Source organism: Haliaeetus albicilla, unplaced genomic scaffold, assembly GCF_947461875.1.
Source record: "Haliaeetus albicilla unplaced genomic scaffold, bHalAlb1.1 scaffold_130, whole genome shotgun sequence".
NCBI lineage: Eukaryota > Metazoa > Chordata > Aves > Accipitriformes > Accipitridae > Haliaeetus > Haliaeetus albicilla.
In genome coordinates this window covers 56785-74631 of record NW_027212552.1, presented here as the reverse complement: position 1 = coordinate 74631, position 17847 = coordinate 56785, and the positions used below count along the sequence as shown (strand labels likewise).

General features: G+C 44.9%; 1 protein-coding gene and 1 long non-coding RNA gene across 3 annotated transcripts in view; both read right to left on the bottom strand.

Annotated features, from left to right (window-relative positions):
• The window catches only part of LOC138684363 (protein ELYS-like), a 37499-nt gene extending 29879 nt beyond the window's left edge, over positions 1-7620 (bottom strand). The window contains exons 1-6 of the mRNA XM_069778048.1: positions 7500-7620; positions 5989-6242; positions 4885-5065; positions 3909-4116; positions 2444-2560; positions 1389-1473 (exon numbers count right to left, since the gene is read on the bottom strand). Coding sequence (XP_069634149.1) covers positions 1389-1473; positions 2444-2560; positions 3909-4116; positions 4885-5065; positions 5989-6242; positions 7500-7620 — 966 coding nt within the window. The remainder of the gene's footprint in view (positions 1-1388; positions 1474-2443; positions 2561-3908; positions 4117-4884; positions 5066-5988; positions 6243-7499) is intronic.
• A 6312-nt stretch (positions 7621-13932) lies between these two features.
• On the bottom strand, positions 13933-17551 carry LOC138684361 (uncharacterized). Of its 2 annotated transcripts, XR_011323657.1 has the most exons (4): positions 17187-17551; positions 16051-16121; positions 14325-14746; positions 13933-14178 (listed from the first exon to the last, which is right to left on the bottom strand). It is a non-coding gene; the product is annotated as an uncharacterized lncRNA (long non-coding RNA). The 2 variants fall into 2 exon arrangements; XR_011323656.1 differs by having other exon boundaries at positions 13933-14746.
• Between the last annotated feature and the right edge of the window lie 296 nt (positions 17552-17847).

The window sequence follows — 17847 nt, the reverse complement described above, 5'->3', positions numbered from 1 at the left end:
GCGTGGAAGATGTTAAATAATGACTTTATTGACCCATAAAATCTGAAGACAGTTTTCAAATGAGATGCACTCGTCAGACTCTGATGTGGACGTGGAGGCTGTATACTCTATCCACCTGCAAGCATCATGTAGGACAAATGTAAAGGTGCGCTCCATGACCATGGCTGGATGCACTAGATTTCAAGCTTTCTTTCAAGCTTCTGTGAACTCTCTTCAACGAACAAGGGTCAACAGCAGATTCCTCCTCCTTTACTCCAATTTGGCCCGGCAACTGGGAACAACTCTTAAATTTTCTGCCACGGAAGACAGACGAGAAACTTGACTCAGCCAGTCACGCAGGCAGACAGTCATGTAGGACTGACCAATCTGTGACTACAGGGAAGTATTCCGACACTCCCAGTGTCCTCTGCAGAACACAGATCCTGTACTAATGCTTCTTCTGGGTTTTTTTCCGGGGGGTGGGAGTTGTTTGGGGGGTTTTTTGGCAGTAGGTGTTAGCAAGTCTTGGTATGAAGCTACATGTGGGAGTGGCTCATCTGGAAGCTAGCTGAAGAACCTGACTTTTCCCCCCAGAGGTCCAGCTGTTTAGTTCTCTCTTCAACTACCTTGTGAGATTGGTTCCTGTTTCAACCTTGCACAACGCTCATCACAGGAACGCAGGAACAGCAGGGGAGCAAAATATCTCAACGGCAGAGACTGGTGCCTGACACCTCTTAGAAGCCTGTGAATGTATTACTGGTTGCACTGTCTGTAGAGGGTTAAAAGTCTTACACTAACGACACCACAGCTTTCTCAGGTCACAAACGCAAACCACATTATTTAATCACTTTGTGTGCTTTTTTTAAAACTGGAAATTTTAGTAGACCCATTTTTCAAAGCTGCTGAAACATTTCAACCCTCTGAGGTGAAATCTGACACTCGTCGCACCTTTTTCAGGAAAATAAGATGGCCAAGACAAAGCATTGACAAATAGTAAAAGGTCCCCCATTTTAACATTAAAGCGTTGAGACAGAACAAAGTAGCCACGCAAGGAATGGATATCGACGACTGGGTTTTCTTCCAAAGCAGCACACAGTACAAGGTATTGTCTTTGCCACCGCTAAGACTGTAGCTACAAATAACTTTTTTTAAAAGAGGATAAAGCAAAGCAGAAGTTCAAAAGTGAAACTGGAGAACGATTAAAGCATCTTTCTCCTGTCGACCTGCCAAAGTGCTTAGAGCACTACAAGAGATGCAGCAGTATAAAACATGCCCAAGAAGACTCAGCAAAAGATTGGGTTTTCGGTCACCTCTGAATTTTGATGGTAAAAATCACCCCTGACAACTTAACTGATACTCACATAGACAAAATCACTATTTTCATCTTTTCACATACGTGCACGCCTTACCTCATACATGACTTGTCCCGGGGCCAAGCGTTTTCTGTCACCAAATGCTAACTGCAACAGATGTAAACTCACGACGTCACCTTCACTGGAAAAGGTAGAAATTATGACATTTGATTACAAAGCTGCTTTAGAGGCCTTGTTATCATTTTACTAGATCTAGACTGATGTTTTCTTGCTGAAAAGTAAAACACCACTTCCCAAACCATCAGATAACTGGTCACGTGCAGCCGCTACAACACAAAGGAGGACATTTGGACACTAACAGCTTCAGGGGCAAATGCTAACCATACAGTTTGAAAGCTTTAATATGTTGTATGGACTACAAATTGTTGCTTTAAAGTCAAACTTAAAAAGGCTGCCACTCTGTGAACGGCTGAGCTGATTAAATAGCTTGCTGATGCTGAAAGAGAGAGATCTTTCTCCCCTTCCCTTCCCTTCCTTTCCCTTCCCTTCCCACCCCATCAAAGTTCCAGCCCCTCTCTTGCATACACACACTGCACCCTTCCACATACTGATTCGGGTCATTAGCCCAGCAGGAAACCATTGACTTTGCTGCTGAACAGTGATCGGTCTCTGCCACTGCCAGGTGAGCTGACCTGGCTCACAAAGGCTCCAAAGACGGCGCAAGTTGGCACAAGGTAATCCGCAATACTGTCACCTCCCTCCTTTAGGGGCAGCCGGCTGTCATATCGGCACGTTTAGCGCTCGAGATCTGCAGCCCCAAGTACTTTTAATGGTATTTTAATACCACGGTGCGAGTACCAAACAAATGGTGAAGCAGTCCTCAAGAAACAAAGGAAATCGTTTAAGAATGCAAGCACAAAAATACAGCCACTGTTGCTTTGCCTTCTTTCAGAAGGTAGGCACTAGTAGGTCCCTCTTCACATCTGTTAAATCCTGTAAAAATTGCAGTGTAAGCTTAACACCTTCCACACCTGAGAGAATCTCCTGCACAGCTACATAAACAAAACAAATATACATGTATCAACGGTATGTGAACAAAGATACAAAAAAATTTAAATGCAGTCAGTGGCTTATAGTAACTTTTTATTCACCTGTCTTGTGTAGACTGAACAGCCCACAAGTAGCAACAATTGCGAGGATCATTCTCAGGCTCCTGAAAAGTAACAGCATAGACAGGAATCCTTCCTCCTTCAAGCTGAGAGTGGTGCCTACGTGGTTGGGGGAAAAAAAAAAAAAAAAAAAAAAAAAAGAAAGAAAAAATGAAAAAAAAAAAGGAAAAGGGGAAAAGAGAGAAAAATAAAAACCTGTGAGCCTACGATGGGCCCTAACTGTTTGTAGAAGGGTAGAAGCATCTTCTGAGAAAAAAGCTTATCTTTCCATGCTTATCCTCAAAGTACAGAAGGTCATACTTCCATCTCAGACAAGTGAGTCAGGGAAGCGACTACTTTTTATGCAACAGTCAAGAGCTGAGGAAATTACTGTCCATCAAATGCAATAACCTGGGGTTATATCCTCCTCCGCCTAGGGAGGAAGAACAGAAATGATTACTTCAGCTGCCAGGCAAAAGATTGTTCCTCCTGTTCCAGCCGACTTCAATATTGAACTTAAAATGCAGCCTATCTTCTGAACAAATTTAAGACAGTGCCAAACCACAAGTACTTGCTCATTTCTTTACTCGGATGCTACGTAAAGCATTTTTCCTCCAGACTTCTGAACCTTACGTGTACCTTCACAATCTATTCTTGCCACCCAGTTAGTCCTCCACTGCCTATTTATGCATCCAACAGTTTCTGGTGAGTCACTGCAGGTTTGCTTAAGCCAATCCCTATCTGAATTTGGTCACATATTTCACGTGTGATTGCCCTTTGGCAGATATAAAATCGTCTCTTAATTTTTCTATTGCTTCTAGATTTACATGCCCCTTATCCTCGTCTCCAAGTGTTCCAAGCAAATTTTCATTCACACGCAACGTTGCCTCGGAATGGGTCAGTCCCCTGTTTTGGACAAGGCTGACATGTAGGAAAGAGTATCTTTTCAGGCACGGATCAGCTATTGATTTTTCGTGTCTCACTAGTTTCATCCTGGACACTTTAAAGAATATTATCACCAAACCCACATTATTAACATACGTAAGCTTCTCAATCTATGCCCTAACTGCAGTAGCTGGTTCTGAAAAATCATTCCTAAAATCTGGTTCATCAAAACACACACATTTCCTGGCTTCACTGAACACTACTGATCGGACAAAGCGTCTTATAAAAATGAGCTCTATCGCATCCTAAACTGCTTGACGTAACCCAAAGAAGCATGCTTTCCACAATCCCTCGAGCCACAGGCACAAGAAGGAAAACAATCCTAGTCCACTGGGGAGAAGGCGGTCCACTTAATCCACGTATGACTTTTCATAGTTATTTCAGAAGAGGATTTCTAAACATTCCAAGACTATACCCAAAATTTCAGTCCCTAAAAAAGTTCTCTTTCATGAACATGCTTCCGTAAGCAAACAATTGAGACCCCTGCACCTCCGGGCATGGCCAGGTGTAAAGGCCTACTTACTCCCTCTTCAAAGTTTTCATATTCCACAGTGACAGGCAGCCATCTGAAAAACCCACAACGAGCTGATTGCTTCTGCTTATGTAGTACAGCGTTGATATTGCTGTTCCTGAAGGATTTTGTAGTTGAAAGCAGAGATGTCTCCCTTCTCTGGTCACAGCTTCTCTTCTTTGTGGAACTTCAGCAGGAATTCTAGTGACAACTTCTAGACCTACACACACAAAACCACGCCATGAATTAATGTGTCAGGCCATTTAGGCTGCATTTTGAACACTGACGTGACAACACGTCTCATCCAATTCTACCGGCCCAGGCAAAATACCCATTTATGCAACGCTTTCTTTTGTATGTTTCCAAAGAACAGAAGAACTCTCTGATCGGACAGGTGTTCTCACTCGTATTTTAAAACCAGGTAAAAGCGTAACCTTCGTAGACAAATTCTTCCTGGACTCTGTAAATCAAGCGTTTGGGCCTCATGATGAAGCTGTCTGAAGCGACACCAACTCCTGAAGCCACTCTTGTAATAGCCAAAACAGCGTATGCAATCCGAATATGCAAATTAGAGATTTCAGTCATCCAAATGCACGGTTTTTGACAAGTCGGATTCATTTTAACAAGCAAGCCTAAAATTTGCCCCAAGTCAATTCACAGAAGCAGAAGAACATTCCCAAGAAATAGGGCGCCTCTGACACAACTTCCTCTCAGGCAGCTGCACTGACTCACGTGGTAAAATTCCTACACCTCACTGGCAAGCATCATAGTGACATACGGATCTTGGTGGCAGGGGGGCATTTATAACATTAGGAGGAGTATTAAGCCACTCCCATTTTTAATCAGGTCAGGACTATACCAAGTCAAACCGCCATCTGTAACCAGCAGTCAGAAATGCCTGCACGCTAGTGTCTTCCAAGTGGGATGCATATTGTTTATACACAAGTTTTCTTACTCTCAAATTCAAGTTTAAAAACTGCAGGCTTACCCGATGCTTCTATTTCATTCTGACTGCAAGAGAAATCATCCAAACAAAGGTCCACCAGAAGCAGATGACCAACATCTGTAGCCACTGCTGCCACTCCAAAGAGCCATCGCAGACTCTGATGTAGGTGCCGAGTGCTCACGCTGGGTCCTCCGTGATTAGTTATGGGTTCTATAGCAGTTACCTACAGGAAAACTGCAAGCTAGCATTTAAGCTGTTTGACAAGCTAAACAGAAATCATTCAAAAGTGAAGCCGGAATTAGCACATCAGAAACAAGAAAGTAAATACAGAGGACCACAAGACTTAAAAGCAAAGCATTGTTTCCAGTTATATCAAGAAAAAAACAATATAGTGAATCTTGATGTTCTATTAACTTGCACTGATTCTTGTTCACATTAAGATAATGAGACTAGGGGACATTACATCATCGGACTTCCTGGCTTATAGAAGACAGAAAAAAATGAGTAACATTCCACCAGCCTCTCCCATCTACACAAACACAATATTCAATAAGCAGAGATTCAAGGACTGCAGGTTGAAAGTCAATCTTTCAACAATCCGTCAGGTAACTCCCTAACGGCTCTTCTTTCCTACCCTAAGTCAACATAAAAATCTGTTCTGCTCTAAAGCCACCTGCTTGCTAGTCTGAGATTCAGGGGAATGTGTCTAAGTCATTTACAGCACAACTACGGAAGTTTCAGGTATTTTAAAGACAGTATTTCTAACGTATATAGAAACCAAGCATTTCCGAAATGTACGTTACAGACACTGGGAACAGCGGGGGTTTTTTTTCTTTTTCACTCTGGCCAATAAAAGATAGTTCTCAATGCCTTTTTGTGGCAGTGGAGAATTAGGTAACTATGTGCTCTACCATAAACCCAGAAAACTTGTTTTACGATCAGTAAGCTCAAAAGATAACGGTACCGTTAAGCCCAAGAGTCTGCACCAGGGCTCTCTTGACTGGATACTCTGAAGTGACAGTCTGCACTAATGCAAGATAGAAAAAATACCGCCTACAAAGAGACGCTCCAAAGCTTCTCCTGAAACAGGATTACGCAGCACCTGACAACGCAAAAGCTTCGTTCCTCCGATTAAAGTGGACGTACCCTTCCTGGGAGAACAACTGCTTTAACCACTCTCGATATTCCAAGGTCGTACAGACAGAGAACACTTCCCTCTGCTTCTTCCAACCCAACCAGCAGTCCCGTTCTCTTCTGCCAGGAAAAATCCTTTACCACACGAATGGTGGGAGGCTGTTTCTTTACTCCACGGAAACGGTAAGCAGAGCGCCGCTCTCCCGTCACAGAGCTCACTACCTCCAGTTGAGGACCACACGCCAACCATGCCAAGCCGTTTCTCCCTGTAAGAGAAAAGAAAGCTGACTAAAGCAAATTTCCAATACAAGACTGAAAACAACTGAAAAATCACAGCCACTGCCCCTTTCCTTCAATAAAAGTACCCAAAAGGGAAGACTGACTTCCCTAGTTGTGGTCAATTATTCAAAATCACCCATGGAGATCCTCCAGCACAACCTCTCAATATCAACAACCTTATTCTTTTGCATTTCTACTTGTCATTCCCGCACCGAAGGATTTTGACTGTTTGGGATGAAGATGACAACATATCGATCTAGAGTCTTCATCCCATATTCAGCTTGTTTTGGCTAGAAATCGTCTAAATACACACGGGAATACGAGTCTTAAAGCACACTTCAAAGATAACAAATCTAAACCAATTCATTTCTAGTTTATTAATTTTACTTGACACACGCCTACTTGGGGCAGGGATTTGGACGGCAGCAAGAAATTATCGTCAAATGGGCACTGCATGAGTAAATCTAATCTTTTACACGGGCTGACGACAGAAAGAATTTAACACATTTTGTTTCACTGAACAAACTCGGAGGAAGTATTAACTCAATTACTGCACTTTCAGTCAGGTAGATGGATTCCACCTGGTCTAACAGAGCCTAGACAACCAGATAGGCACCCAGCTAGCTCTACTTGCGGATCACCTAGGAAGTCAACTACCTAATCTGCTTAGCCACTTTCAGCAGCTCTCCCTGGGTACTCATCTGCACCCTGTTAAATACGTCGGAAATATGGCTGCAGCGCTTAACAGTGTTATCCTCTTCCTTTGCTGTTTGTATTCAGACTAGGAAAAGAAAAAGCGGGGGGGGGGAGGGGCGCGCCTCTGTAACGTTGTAGAAGAAGAACTAGTTCGGCATGTGGTGTTATGATGGTCGTAGAGCTTGAGCTGGTACAAATAAATAGGGCCCAAAACAACACTGTTACTTTTTTGAAAACTGCCTTTTATTTAATTAAAAATTGAGTGAGCACGACATTGAGGAAGGCCCGCTGACTCAGCATGCTTAACTAAATTATTTTAATAGCACAAGACTGGTGAAGGTTGCTGTAATTTCAAAGTTTAACTATACTAGTTTTAAGGGTTTACTATTAGCATTTGTAATAGTTAAAACTTCCTTCCTGTTCTCTCGAAACCTGATGCATCTTAACAGCACCAGCCTGACACAGTCGATACTGTGACCCTGTGCTTCAGGTAACCTCCAGGCAATAAGAACTTCAGACCGAGACCAAATTTAAAGCAGAATGCTCACCTCCAGAAAACTTCCCGCTCAGCACAGAACCTAGGGTTATCTCATCTTCCCCAAGTGCCTGAGTAGTCACCTCTGGAAACTGCAGCAGACTGCTCGTTACCTGAGCTGATAGGTCTCGCATTCTTCACTGTAAATAAAGAAAAAAAATGCAAAAACAGACTCATGTCAGCCATAACTGAGATGTGCTTTTTGAGATTGACAGAAGTTTCATCAGTATGCCGCAAGTAATCTCCTATACAGCTCCTGTAGCTCTTTTCCTTCAAAAAATGCCACTCAGGACAGTTTTTGATCTCACAGCAGAGCAAAAGGAGAATCCCTTTACTTTTCGAATGCCTATGAGATCACCAACAAAAAGTGACACAGGGGTACTGATAAGGTCAATAACAGGAAAAAAAAACAATACACCGAGTTCAAGTCTACTCAGACAGGTTAGTAAGATGTGATGTGAGAAAAAGCATATTTCAATTAGCACTGCAGTAAGAGGTATGAGTTTCCATTTGTCCTTGCTCTTGATTTTGTACCTCATTATTTATTGCCAATTGTCTTCTAGTAGATTTCGGGCATCATTTGTGTCTCGTTCACTTCTTGTGTGTTTATTTTGAACTTTAAGGAATACTACATTCTTAACTACCTTCACTCTCAAACTCTTCCAGAAAATGTACTGTTGATGTTTCCACATGACAAGCGATACAGACTTTCATAGCTCATCAGCTGGAAAGTAGTTTTCCATACACTTATCACCTGAACATAACACAGCACCTTAAAACACGGATTCTTTTCTACACTTAAATCCCCATATTCCTTATTCCAGTCCTTTCCTTCCTATTGCCAGTCCTTATCACATCTCTGCACTATTTTACAAAAACTTTGAGGCCTTTCAGTTTCCACACCTCTATCGGTGCTCCACAGACAGTTCACGTTTCACTATGTCAAGACAGATTTTTGGGGGGGGAACTTAAAAGCTCAGGTGACTTACAAGATTGAATAGGAGGCTAAATAAGAGATATTCCACACACGTGGAAATACAAACTACTTTAGCTCACTACGTTTTGCAAGTTCTATGGGTTATTGAAAAAGCCTCCGGAAGACAAGACAGGTTCAAGCATCTCTTCAAATAGCACTGCTTTCTCCATGGAGTCTCAGAAGGAAGATATTCTACGTAGCTCGCCATTCCTGGGCGTTACACATGCTGACCAACTCGGGCATCAAACAGAACCCTTACCCTACGCCACAAACCAGTACAGCCAGCCACTTCAATGGGCACACAAAGCCTATTGCATTAACTGTAGCACACATGTTCTCCCGCAAACAAAGTTTTATGGTTGCTTCTTCCAGCGTGCACTAATAACCTATTTTCCTTACGGCACAGGAGGTTACAGCTAGTTCTGAAGACCAGACTCTGGGAGCAACACAAAGTTACTAAAGGGAAACGCTTATAAATAATACCATTTACACAAATTGTACTTCTGTGGAGAAAGGTCATGCTCTAAAGCCTGGGCATTGGAATCTACTATATTTCAGGTCACAAGCACTCTACCTGAGAACATGTTCCAGTATCTTCTGCCAGCATGAAAACAACGAGCGCGTGAAACACAGGCAGTGTAAGCCAGGGTCCCGCACTAAGCGCAAGTCAACCTTCGGAAAAAAAGGTTGCCGATGGCAAAGCCAGTATTGCAGGACGCTGCTGCAGCCGGCCAGCCTGACCGCCCTGCCAGCATTCACAACTAGCACAGGTCAAGTTCCAAGTGGGACAACTCATTTGCAGTAGTTTTCTCGCGTTTGCTTTTTGGTACTTGTCATCCTTTCACAGTGACAGCGGGAGGAACTTTTGCACTGCATCCAGGGGCTCCAGAGAGTAAAAAGCCCTGCAGTTTGACCAGCCTTCTGGCTCAGTTTAATTGTAATGATTTAATCAATATGTTTTATCAGTAACCCATAATACCAAATACAAATACAGATCTATTGGGTTGGTGAATAGCATCTCTCAAAGGCCTTCAACGTCCAGCTGTTTTGATAGGTGCCTTCAGCAATACCGTGATGCTGAATAAGAAAGGAGGAATGACCAGAGAAGATTATCACGGGAAGAAATTTCAGAAGAGGAAGAACAAGAGTCACCCTGCGTCACCCTGCCTTTGCCACTGCCTACCTGGACAGGCCAAGAGCACAGAACTTTGCGTGGCCAAATTGCACATCAAATTTTAAGATACTCTACTGGGGAGAGTTGAGCGTAAAAACAAACCGCTCGCCACCCCAAACTCCCCACCAAATCAGAAAGAATTCTTCTCTGGTGGAAAGCTCACACCTTGACACAGTGTACTCCTGCCTACAGTACACATCAAATGTGCTTATCAGGCCCATACCACCGCTAAGAACCACCAAATACGTAACACTCCAACGCCCGGACCATTCATGCAACTTTAAATTTAATTCCGCTGCAGTTATTAACTGCGTAGAAAAGCACGTGAAAACGCTAGACCATCAGGCATGCCCAGGTTTCCGCCAGCACGCCAACGGGCGTTTGAAACATTTTGTTCCTAGACATCTGGCTTGGCAATATGGAACTAGGAAGATAAACTCCACAATAAAGCCTGAACTGTATATACAGTGACCTGGCTATTAGGATGTTTTACTTGCATCATTCTGCTAAGTTAAACCAAGGATTACTGGCAAATCCACACAGTGGGAAAATAGTTAGACAGAACTAGTTAAAGGCGTGAAGCCTCTCCTTTAAGAGAGATATCCAACACTAACTGCATTTCTGCTCTCTTTGAAAACAACTACAGTCACATTCCTCCTTCTGTCTGGTAGGAAACAGATCAGTGTAAAACGCCACAGGCCTACTCCATGTTCAGGAGGAAGCCAGAATCCAACCTCCCCGCTGTATCCTACACCAAAGTGGTCTGTGCACAAGTTGCCAAAATTACCGTTCTTCTTCACCCTTGCTACTTATGACCTCTAAACGCCATGAACTGTTCCCAAAGAAAGGAACGTGCCACAAGTCATAGACTGATGACAGATTTCTGGATTAAAAATCCCAAGGGAAAAAAAAAAAAAAAGAGAAATTACATATTCAAGTGGAATCACATACAGCCAAGTCAGAGTTCTGCGATGTCAGTTCTGACTGACGGTAGTCCAGGAAAATCAAAGGCCAACAATGTTACAGGCTTACTGAAGAAAAAGCTAAAAATACGCTCAGTCGCAGCTGAAGATACGGTTTCACAAAACACGTTGCCTTCACTGCCGCCGGAAGAGAGGCCTTGCTGCCGCCTCCCATCTCTCCATCTGCTCCTTTGTTCTACTGCTGTATTCCTGTGGCTTACCTGGCACTGACTTGAGCACTTTTTAGAGCACTTTACGAGCCAGGTTAACTGCCTAAGCAGACGGGAAACGAACCCAGAAAAGTAGATAGTTTTCCACCAGCTTAGAGAGTTAAACCGGCTGGCAGAGAGAACTAGCAAGCATGAAAGTTGGCACAAGGAAGGAGGCAGGACAGTGCGTTGGGAAGAAGGAGAGGGAATTTGTCCGTCTCCATTTTGTGGCAGTCAGCCGTTATGCTAGCTCATACACGTGTGAAACTACACACGCGGTTTGCAAGGAGAGCTGCAGAGCCCTTTCCTTTTAGAAAGGACACCACCCGAGACACAGTCAGTCAACTTTTAACTCCCTCGTGCACGTAGAGACTCACTGTCTCACTGAGAAAGGCTGCAGCTGACGGGCGTCATTCATTCAGCCAGATGTGGAAGCTAAAGCGATTTCAGGGAGCTGCTACCTGCTGATCAGAGAACGGACAACAGTGTGTGACACGATTCAGGTCACATTCTCCAAGGAAACAGGACAAAGAGTGGGAAGAAGCCAAAGAAGAAGAAATGGAAGAAAAACTAAGTCCTTTTGAGAAAACCAGCATCCACTTTGTTGAATAACAGGTAAAGATGACAATGGCAGAATTTTTTGAATTATTGTTAACGACTGGTTCAATGACATTTTCCCCAGAAAAGCAGGAGGCAGCTCACAAGCGCTGGAGGAGCAGTGGATGGAAAAGACACTTTCTGCACCTTAGTAGTCGGGTTCAGTGAATTTGCGCTTTGCCATATTTTACTCTTGCCGAAAGAAGATTTAGTGAGCGAGTTAGCAGGTGACTTTGTGAGTACCACCGGGTCATTTCTTTCCCACTTAGGCAGAAACACCCCCCCACCCCGACGCTTTAGGCAACCACCCTACATTTAATCCAAAGCCTAAGTTCTAGTCTAAAAAGCCACTAGCATAACAGAGACGGTCTGTATCGGAACTCCACAGCCAGGCTTATTTCGCTCAAGTGCAGCCTACAGATTCTCTTGCAGAGTTTGTGCGGATGCTCCACAAGCCCAAACCTACAGCAGAAGGTGAGGAGAAGGAAGAATTTCAGCTCTCTAGCCCAACAACCCCCAACAGCTAAGACCATAGATTTGACTTCCCTTCAAATGAAAACACAAACAAAACCAACACAGCTCAGAATTTGACACTGCAGCCAGTTTACCCAGCCACCTCCTATGGCTATTCTCTAACACAACCATACTTTCATTCAAGAGTCGCAGCCCCTGTCTAACGTGGCTAAGCTAGCAAAAGTTCCGAAAGTCCCTTCTGAACTTACGCTCTTTTTGCATTGCTTGGCGTACCTGGACAGACAGACATAGGTGCTAAGTGTCTCAGTACAGAACACGCGCGCAGCCTTCCTAAGAGAGGGAGACAGCAGCTGACATTTCTAGCATACCACACCGGTGTGCCGTCGCCCCGGTGCTCGCCCCTCCCAGCACAAGTTCTAGAATCACAGAATCACGAGGAAGAGAACTTCCAGAAGTTCTCTTCTGGAAGAAGGCGGCCTTCCAGAATCACTGGAGGTCATCTGGTCCAAGCCCCTGCTCAGGCAGGGTCACCTAGAGCAGCCTGCCCAGCACCACGTCCAGACGGCTTCTGAGCATCCAGCTCTGAAACGTACTTGGACAAACAGCAACCTGACAAGCTGAACCGCAAAAACATTGGCAACACGTGCAACAGGCCCAGGCTTTTGGTGACTCTCTCCTACCAATTTAAGTATTCTCTCCACCACACAGGTGAAAAAATACCACACCAGCAAAGGCTTGTCGCCATTACTTCTCTAAAACTGTATCCAACAGCTTGCTAGGGAGAAGACACAAAACTAATAGAAGCCCGATTAAGTTCATTTCACCGTCTTAAAAAAGCACACCCCAGGCAAATCAATGCAGGAAAACGAGCCGATGCAGTAAGTGGATGAGGAGCTGTCCTCAGCAGAACAGGGTACTGTCCTGTGTGCCCAAACACCTGTGACAGCTGCCAGCCAAGACTGATGCCATCATCCAGACCGATGGGCCTAAGGCGGCACTTGAACTACCACGTTTAGCCGTACACCCTACACGGGGTTCAGCATTCCCGACAGAATTCAGCCCCTGAATTTCCCCTAGTTTTACCAAACACCATCAGCAAGCAATTACTAGAGCTGAAGGACTGACTCCACGCTTCCTTCTACTGGCAGAAGCTCCAGACCTCGAGTCAGGAAGAAATCAAGCACTTTTGTTTAAGTCAGCAACTTTGCTGCGTGATGCAGGCTTCATGCAAAAATCAAGAGACCCCCACAAAACGCGCGGGATTCCTGTAAAGCTCTGCTCTCCCCATTAAACCCAGCCCTCTTCCCGCAATCAATCGCCGCTCTATGCAGAGAGCCAATTTCCCAGCTCCTCTGTTTGGCAGTTACCCATGTTGAAGCAATAAAATGGTCTGTGAAAAGCAGCTGGGAGGGGAGCAGCGTATGGCCTTTCAGTGAAGGTGTGCCTTGAACGACTTATTCATCAAGTCACCATCAGGCCCCTTCTTTCCCAGAGCAGCCCGTCATGCACTCCTTGGCTCTTACGCACCGCCACAGCCTCCTACTGAAATGCTTCTGGCTGGCTAAATAAGTCATGTGAACATTGGTTGCTTTCAGAAACATGCCCAAAACTGAAAGGGGACGGAGGGGGTGTTGGGGTTTGGGGATTTGGTTTTTTGGGTTTTGGTTTGGTTTTTTTTTCTTTCAGAAAGTGCAAAGAACACATCTGCCCCAAGTTCTAGGGTGTTCATCTCATGACTGGTTTTAAAGTGAAAACCTCTGGTTCTCCCTGTCAAGGACTTTGAGGCGACCCAAGCCTGAGCTGCTTTGACATGGCTCGGTACATTCACTGGCATCTTTTATTTCAGTCATGATTTCTCACAACTACAAAATGAAACCAAGAAACCGTAAGGTACTTAGAAGTAGACAGAATATTCTGTTATCTGAGCTCACGAGAGATTTGCTATTATATTGTGGACCCGTAACCCAGGCCTACGTTATTGCCAGTTTACCCTGGCTGAAAAGCCCCTGGAGGGTCTCGTCGGGGCATTGTGGGCACAGAAGTGTGTGAGCAACGAGTCTTAAAGATGACAAGAAGGGGAAAAGATCAGAAGCAGAAGAGCAGAGGTTAAGGTATCTGGCCGCGATGCCCATTACTGGGAAACTCGCCTGAGCCACTGCAGCGTGCTGGTGCTCCCACTCCTTCTGGGCTTCCTCCAGCCAGGACTCCCACGTCGCCTGCGTGCTCCAGATCTGCCACTTGTTCTCAGCCAGCAAAACCCACACCTCTTGTGAACAGCAAGACAGCTTTAACCAGGGTACCTATGTGTAAAATATCAAACCCCGTGAGAGACGAGGACCAGCAGCGAGGAAGCCATGCAGTGGGAGGCGGTCTGGCCTCTTGCAGAGCAAGCCCTTCCAACCCAAACCTCCTGGGGACCGTATGGCACGCGGGGACACAAACCCACCTCGCTGCGGAACAGCCGAGATGTTTGTTGCTGCTGTCAGCATCCTGAACTGGAAATGAAAGCTGCCATCTTCCTTGTCCTCGTCTAACCAGAAGGTGATCAACAAAACACGGTGCCCAGAGCGTGCACAGGAGCCGACCCCGGCGAATCCTCCTCAGCTCCATTCCCACCATACTTCTTCAGTGTTACAGATTACCAAAAATGCCTCCTGATAATGTTTTGGGAAGTCAAAGTCTGCTTGCTATTCATAGCTGTATTTATGCTGAAATACGTACGTGTTCCATCGGCTATTGGTCGCCCTGTGCTCCCGAGCCCAGCCAGTCTGGACAACAGTTTGTTATTTTCAGCCTGCGGTTGGTTCTCTTAGAAGCTTCTCACTGGGACTTGCATTTACCACTGCTTTGTTCCTGACCCGTTCTGTCCTTTTAAATACGAAAATACATAAAAGACACAAAAGAAGCTGTTACCCAGACAATCCCAGCAAACGACAACGTTTCCAATCAAACCTGACTTTGGGGTTTGTTTTGTTTTGCTCTTTTCCCTGTTCGGAAATAGCCCATGTAGCTCTGGAACTTCACAAGCGAACAAGTCTCACAGCCACTTTGCTCCTTCGGTGGAAACATCTGATGCCCTCTCTTGTACCGCTACCAGCAATCACAGCCTGGTTTGGTTTCGCCCCTGCCAGCCCACGAAAACCCTTCTCTTCTCCAGCTAACCCTAACTTGCAGCAATGTAGCCATAGCCGCTCTGCCTCTAGTATGCGGGGCACTATGGGATGGGATACTGCAAAACCACACCTCACCCACTGTAAGTGTGGGTACGGCAGGTAGGCAGGCAAAGGACAACTCCAGCTGCCCCTGCACGGAGCTGGCTCAGGCGTGGGGAGTTTGCTGGTCTGCGTTCATATCGGCACATGAAAGCAGTTCAGCTCTCTGCAGGACTGAACTGCTGCCGGAGACATTAAATCTTCTGCTCCTGACACCTGCGAACAGCCAGGCTGCTGCGGCTACAAGGTCACCGAGCCATCATCCGCTTTGGGATAACGGACTGGGGTGTAAGTGCCTGACCTCTTTTTACGGGAGAGGGAATAAGAAGGCATTAGTGCTGGAGTCCCAGCAAAAGCCTGACTGAAAGGACTGCAAAGAGAGCGGTTTTCAGTCCTGAGGCCCAGGAAGCGCAGGAGGAGAGCAAAGGGGAGCAGAGAGGGAACCTTCTCCTCCAGAAGGAGCTGACGGACTGGGAAAGTGGCCGGGAAAGCAAGCTGCTCCTGGGCAGGAAGGAAGAGCTCTGTGTGGCACTATCGCTGGGATCTGGGATTGGGAAGCAGAGACGACAAATGCCTGGCAGCAGGCATCACTTCTATGTTCTACCTTTCAACCACGGTTGGGCTGTGGGACCCCAAACTACAGCTTAGTTTTAGAGGTGCTGTGTTACTGGGAGAGAAAGGGCAGGAAAGAAGCTCAATTAAGTCACACATATGAGGGAGACCTGGAATCCTCAGGAAATACACTTACCTCTGTCGTACAACTTAGCTGTAAAAACATATGCCGTTTGTTAATAAGGGTAAAGAATAAGCTCTTCGTGTGCCGCCCCTGCCTATGGGCAGATTCACCCTTTCTTCCTTCTGAGCTGTCAGTCCCGTTGAACTGGTATCTTCTGTCATTTTGCCCAGCACCTGACCGCAATGTGCACCAAGACCAGAAAGGGAAAACTTACGAAAGCGTACCTTTCAGCATATCGTAAGGTTGACAAAGTTTCTTCGTAACAGATGTCTGCTGGACTCAACGGCCGCAATCTCTAAGCATGTGAAAAGTATTAACTGACATTAGATTTTGAAGGAGGCTTTTTAAAATAGTTTTAAACACTACCAAAACACAGACAGGGATTAACGTGGAAAGATAGACCGCTAACTCCTCAAATAGAAAAGGAGAACCCAGGTGTCTTAGCAATCTGGCCATAAATTAACTCTTTCTAACACTTGTGCCAGAAGAGAAATGAGACAGAAAGAAAGATGAGAAGATAGAGGTGGTTTTTGCAAAAATTAATACTGAAGGCGCTCGAGTCCTGCTAACTCTGCCTTAATGCTAGCACCAACGCAAAAAAAAAAAAAAAAAAAAAAAAAAGGCGCAAAACCACTTTGATGGTATTTGTACAAGTAGCAATTGAAGAATCTGTCCTTCAATTTGAATTACGCAAGTTAGCATCTGAAGAAACCCAGGTAAGCTGTTTTGAGAGTATCAGCATTTACAGTCAACCTTTTCACATGTGCACATTTTCTGTTCATATTCTTCCACCTTTCATTTAATTGCACTTCCTTTAAAAAAAATACCTCTTCAAAGACGCTGGAGCATACAGATAATTCACCTGAGACAAGGAAGAACCTAGGGGAGTTTCATCTCATTTAGGAATGCAACCTCTGGTGCACAGCACAAACGATAATCTCAGAAGTCAGGGAAAAAAGGACTTGTTTCATAACGCAGCCTAGTTTTAGGTAGGTAAAGAACGTGGGTTTTATATAAAACAGGTGCTTCTGAGTTTTATAGCTACATTTACCTATCTGTCGATAAATTTTTACAGATATGCAGAAAACTCTTTCAGAAGAAACGGAGGTTGTATCTCTAACGTAGACAGAGATATCTATTTTGTGCCAGCCGCATTTCTGTTCCAAAAACAGAAGTGCTCTCCATTGGAGTAACGCGTTTAGTAGTGGCTAGAAGCTTTTGACCAGCAGAAGGGTTCTCCCCTTTATGTTGCACAGGAAGCAAGCTTAGCTTTTAAACTACACTCACTTTCACCAATGTCAGAGCCGCACAATTCTATTTCAATGGGCAAAGCCGGTTATAAATTCAAGAGTCAATTTACCATGATGGTCCTGCTCTTTCCCCCCTGGGCAGACTGCAGGAGTCTCGTCAGGACCAAGTCCCTGTATGGGATATGCACCGCTCTCTTTCCTGTAGCAACCTCAGCCAGAGCACTAAGGGAAAATAAAGTGAAAAGTAGAAGCATGACTATGAAAAGCAAATCTGGGGGGCCGGCGGCGGGGAAGAGCCTACCAGATTAGAACCTTCCGTATATTCATGCTTAGGCACGTGCTTCAGTATGTTCGTGCTTATGGACGTCTCAGGCTTTATTCATTTAAGTAACTTCATTAGCCAGACGGCAAGGAATCCTGAACGGAGGGAAAACTATTTTTCACCTGCAGGAATTTAATTTTTACTTCACAGGAAAGGATTATTTTTTTTTTAAAAAAGAGGAAGAAAAACACCCGGTGACATTTCCTAACGTGGTTAGACTTAGATTTACCCACCCGCCTTCCTTCAACCTGTCTCCTTCAGATCCTTCAGAGGATTTTTGCCTTTCGCTTCCTGCCAAGTCCGCCAGATTTATAACTGGCTGTTTGGCGATTGCTTCATCGAGAAAAATCTGTTAAGATACGGTATCAACAGCAGGAAAAATCACCAAATCCGTCGCTCAGACATTATGAAGTAAGATACAGAAAACGATACTCTGCGGAAACGCAGAG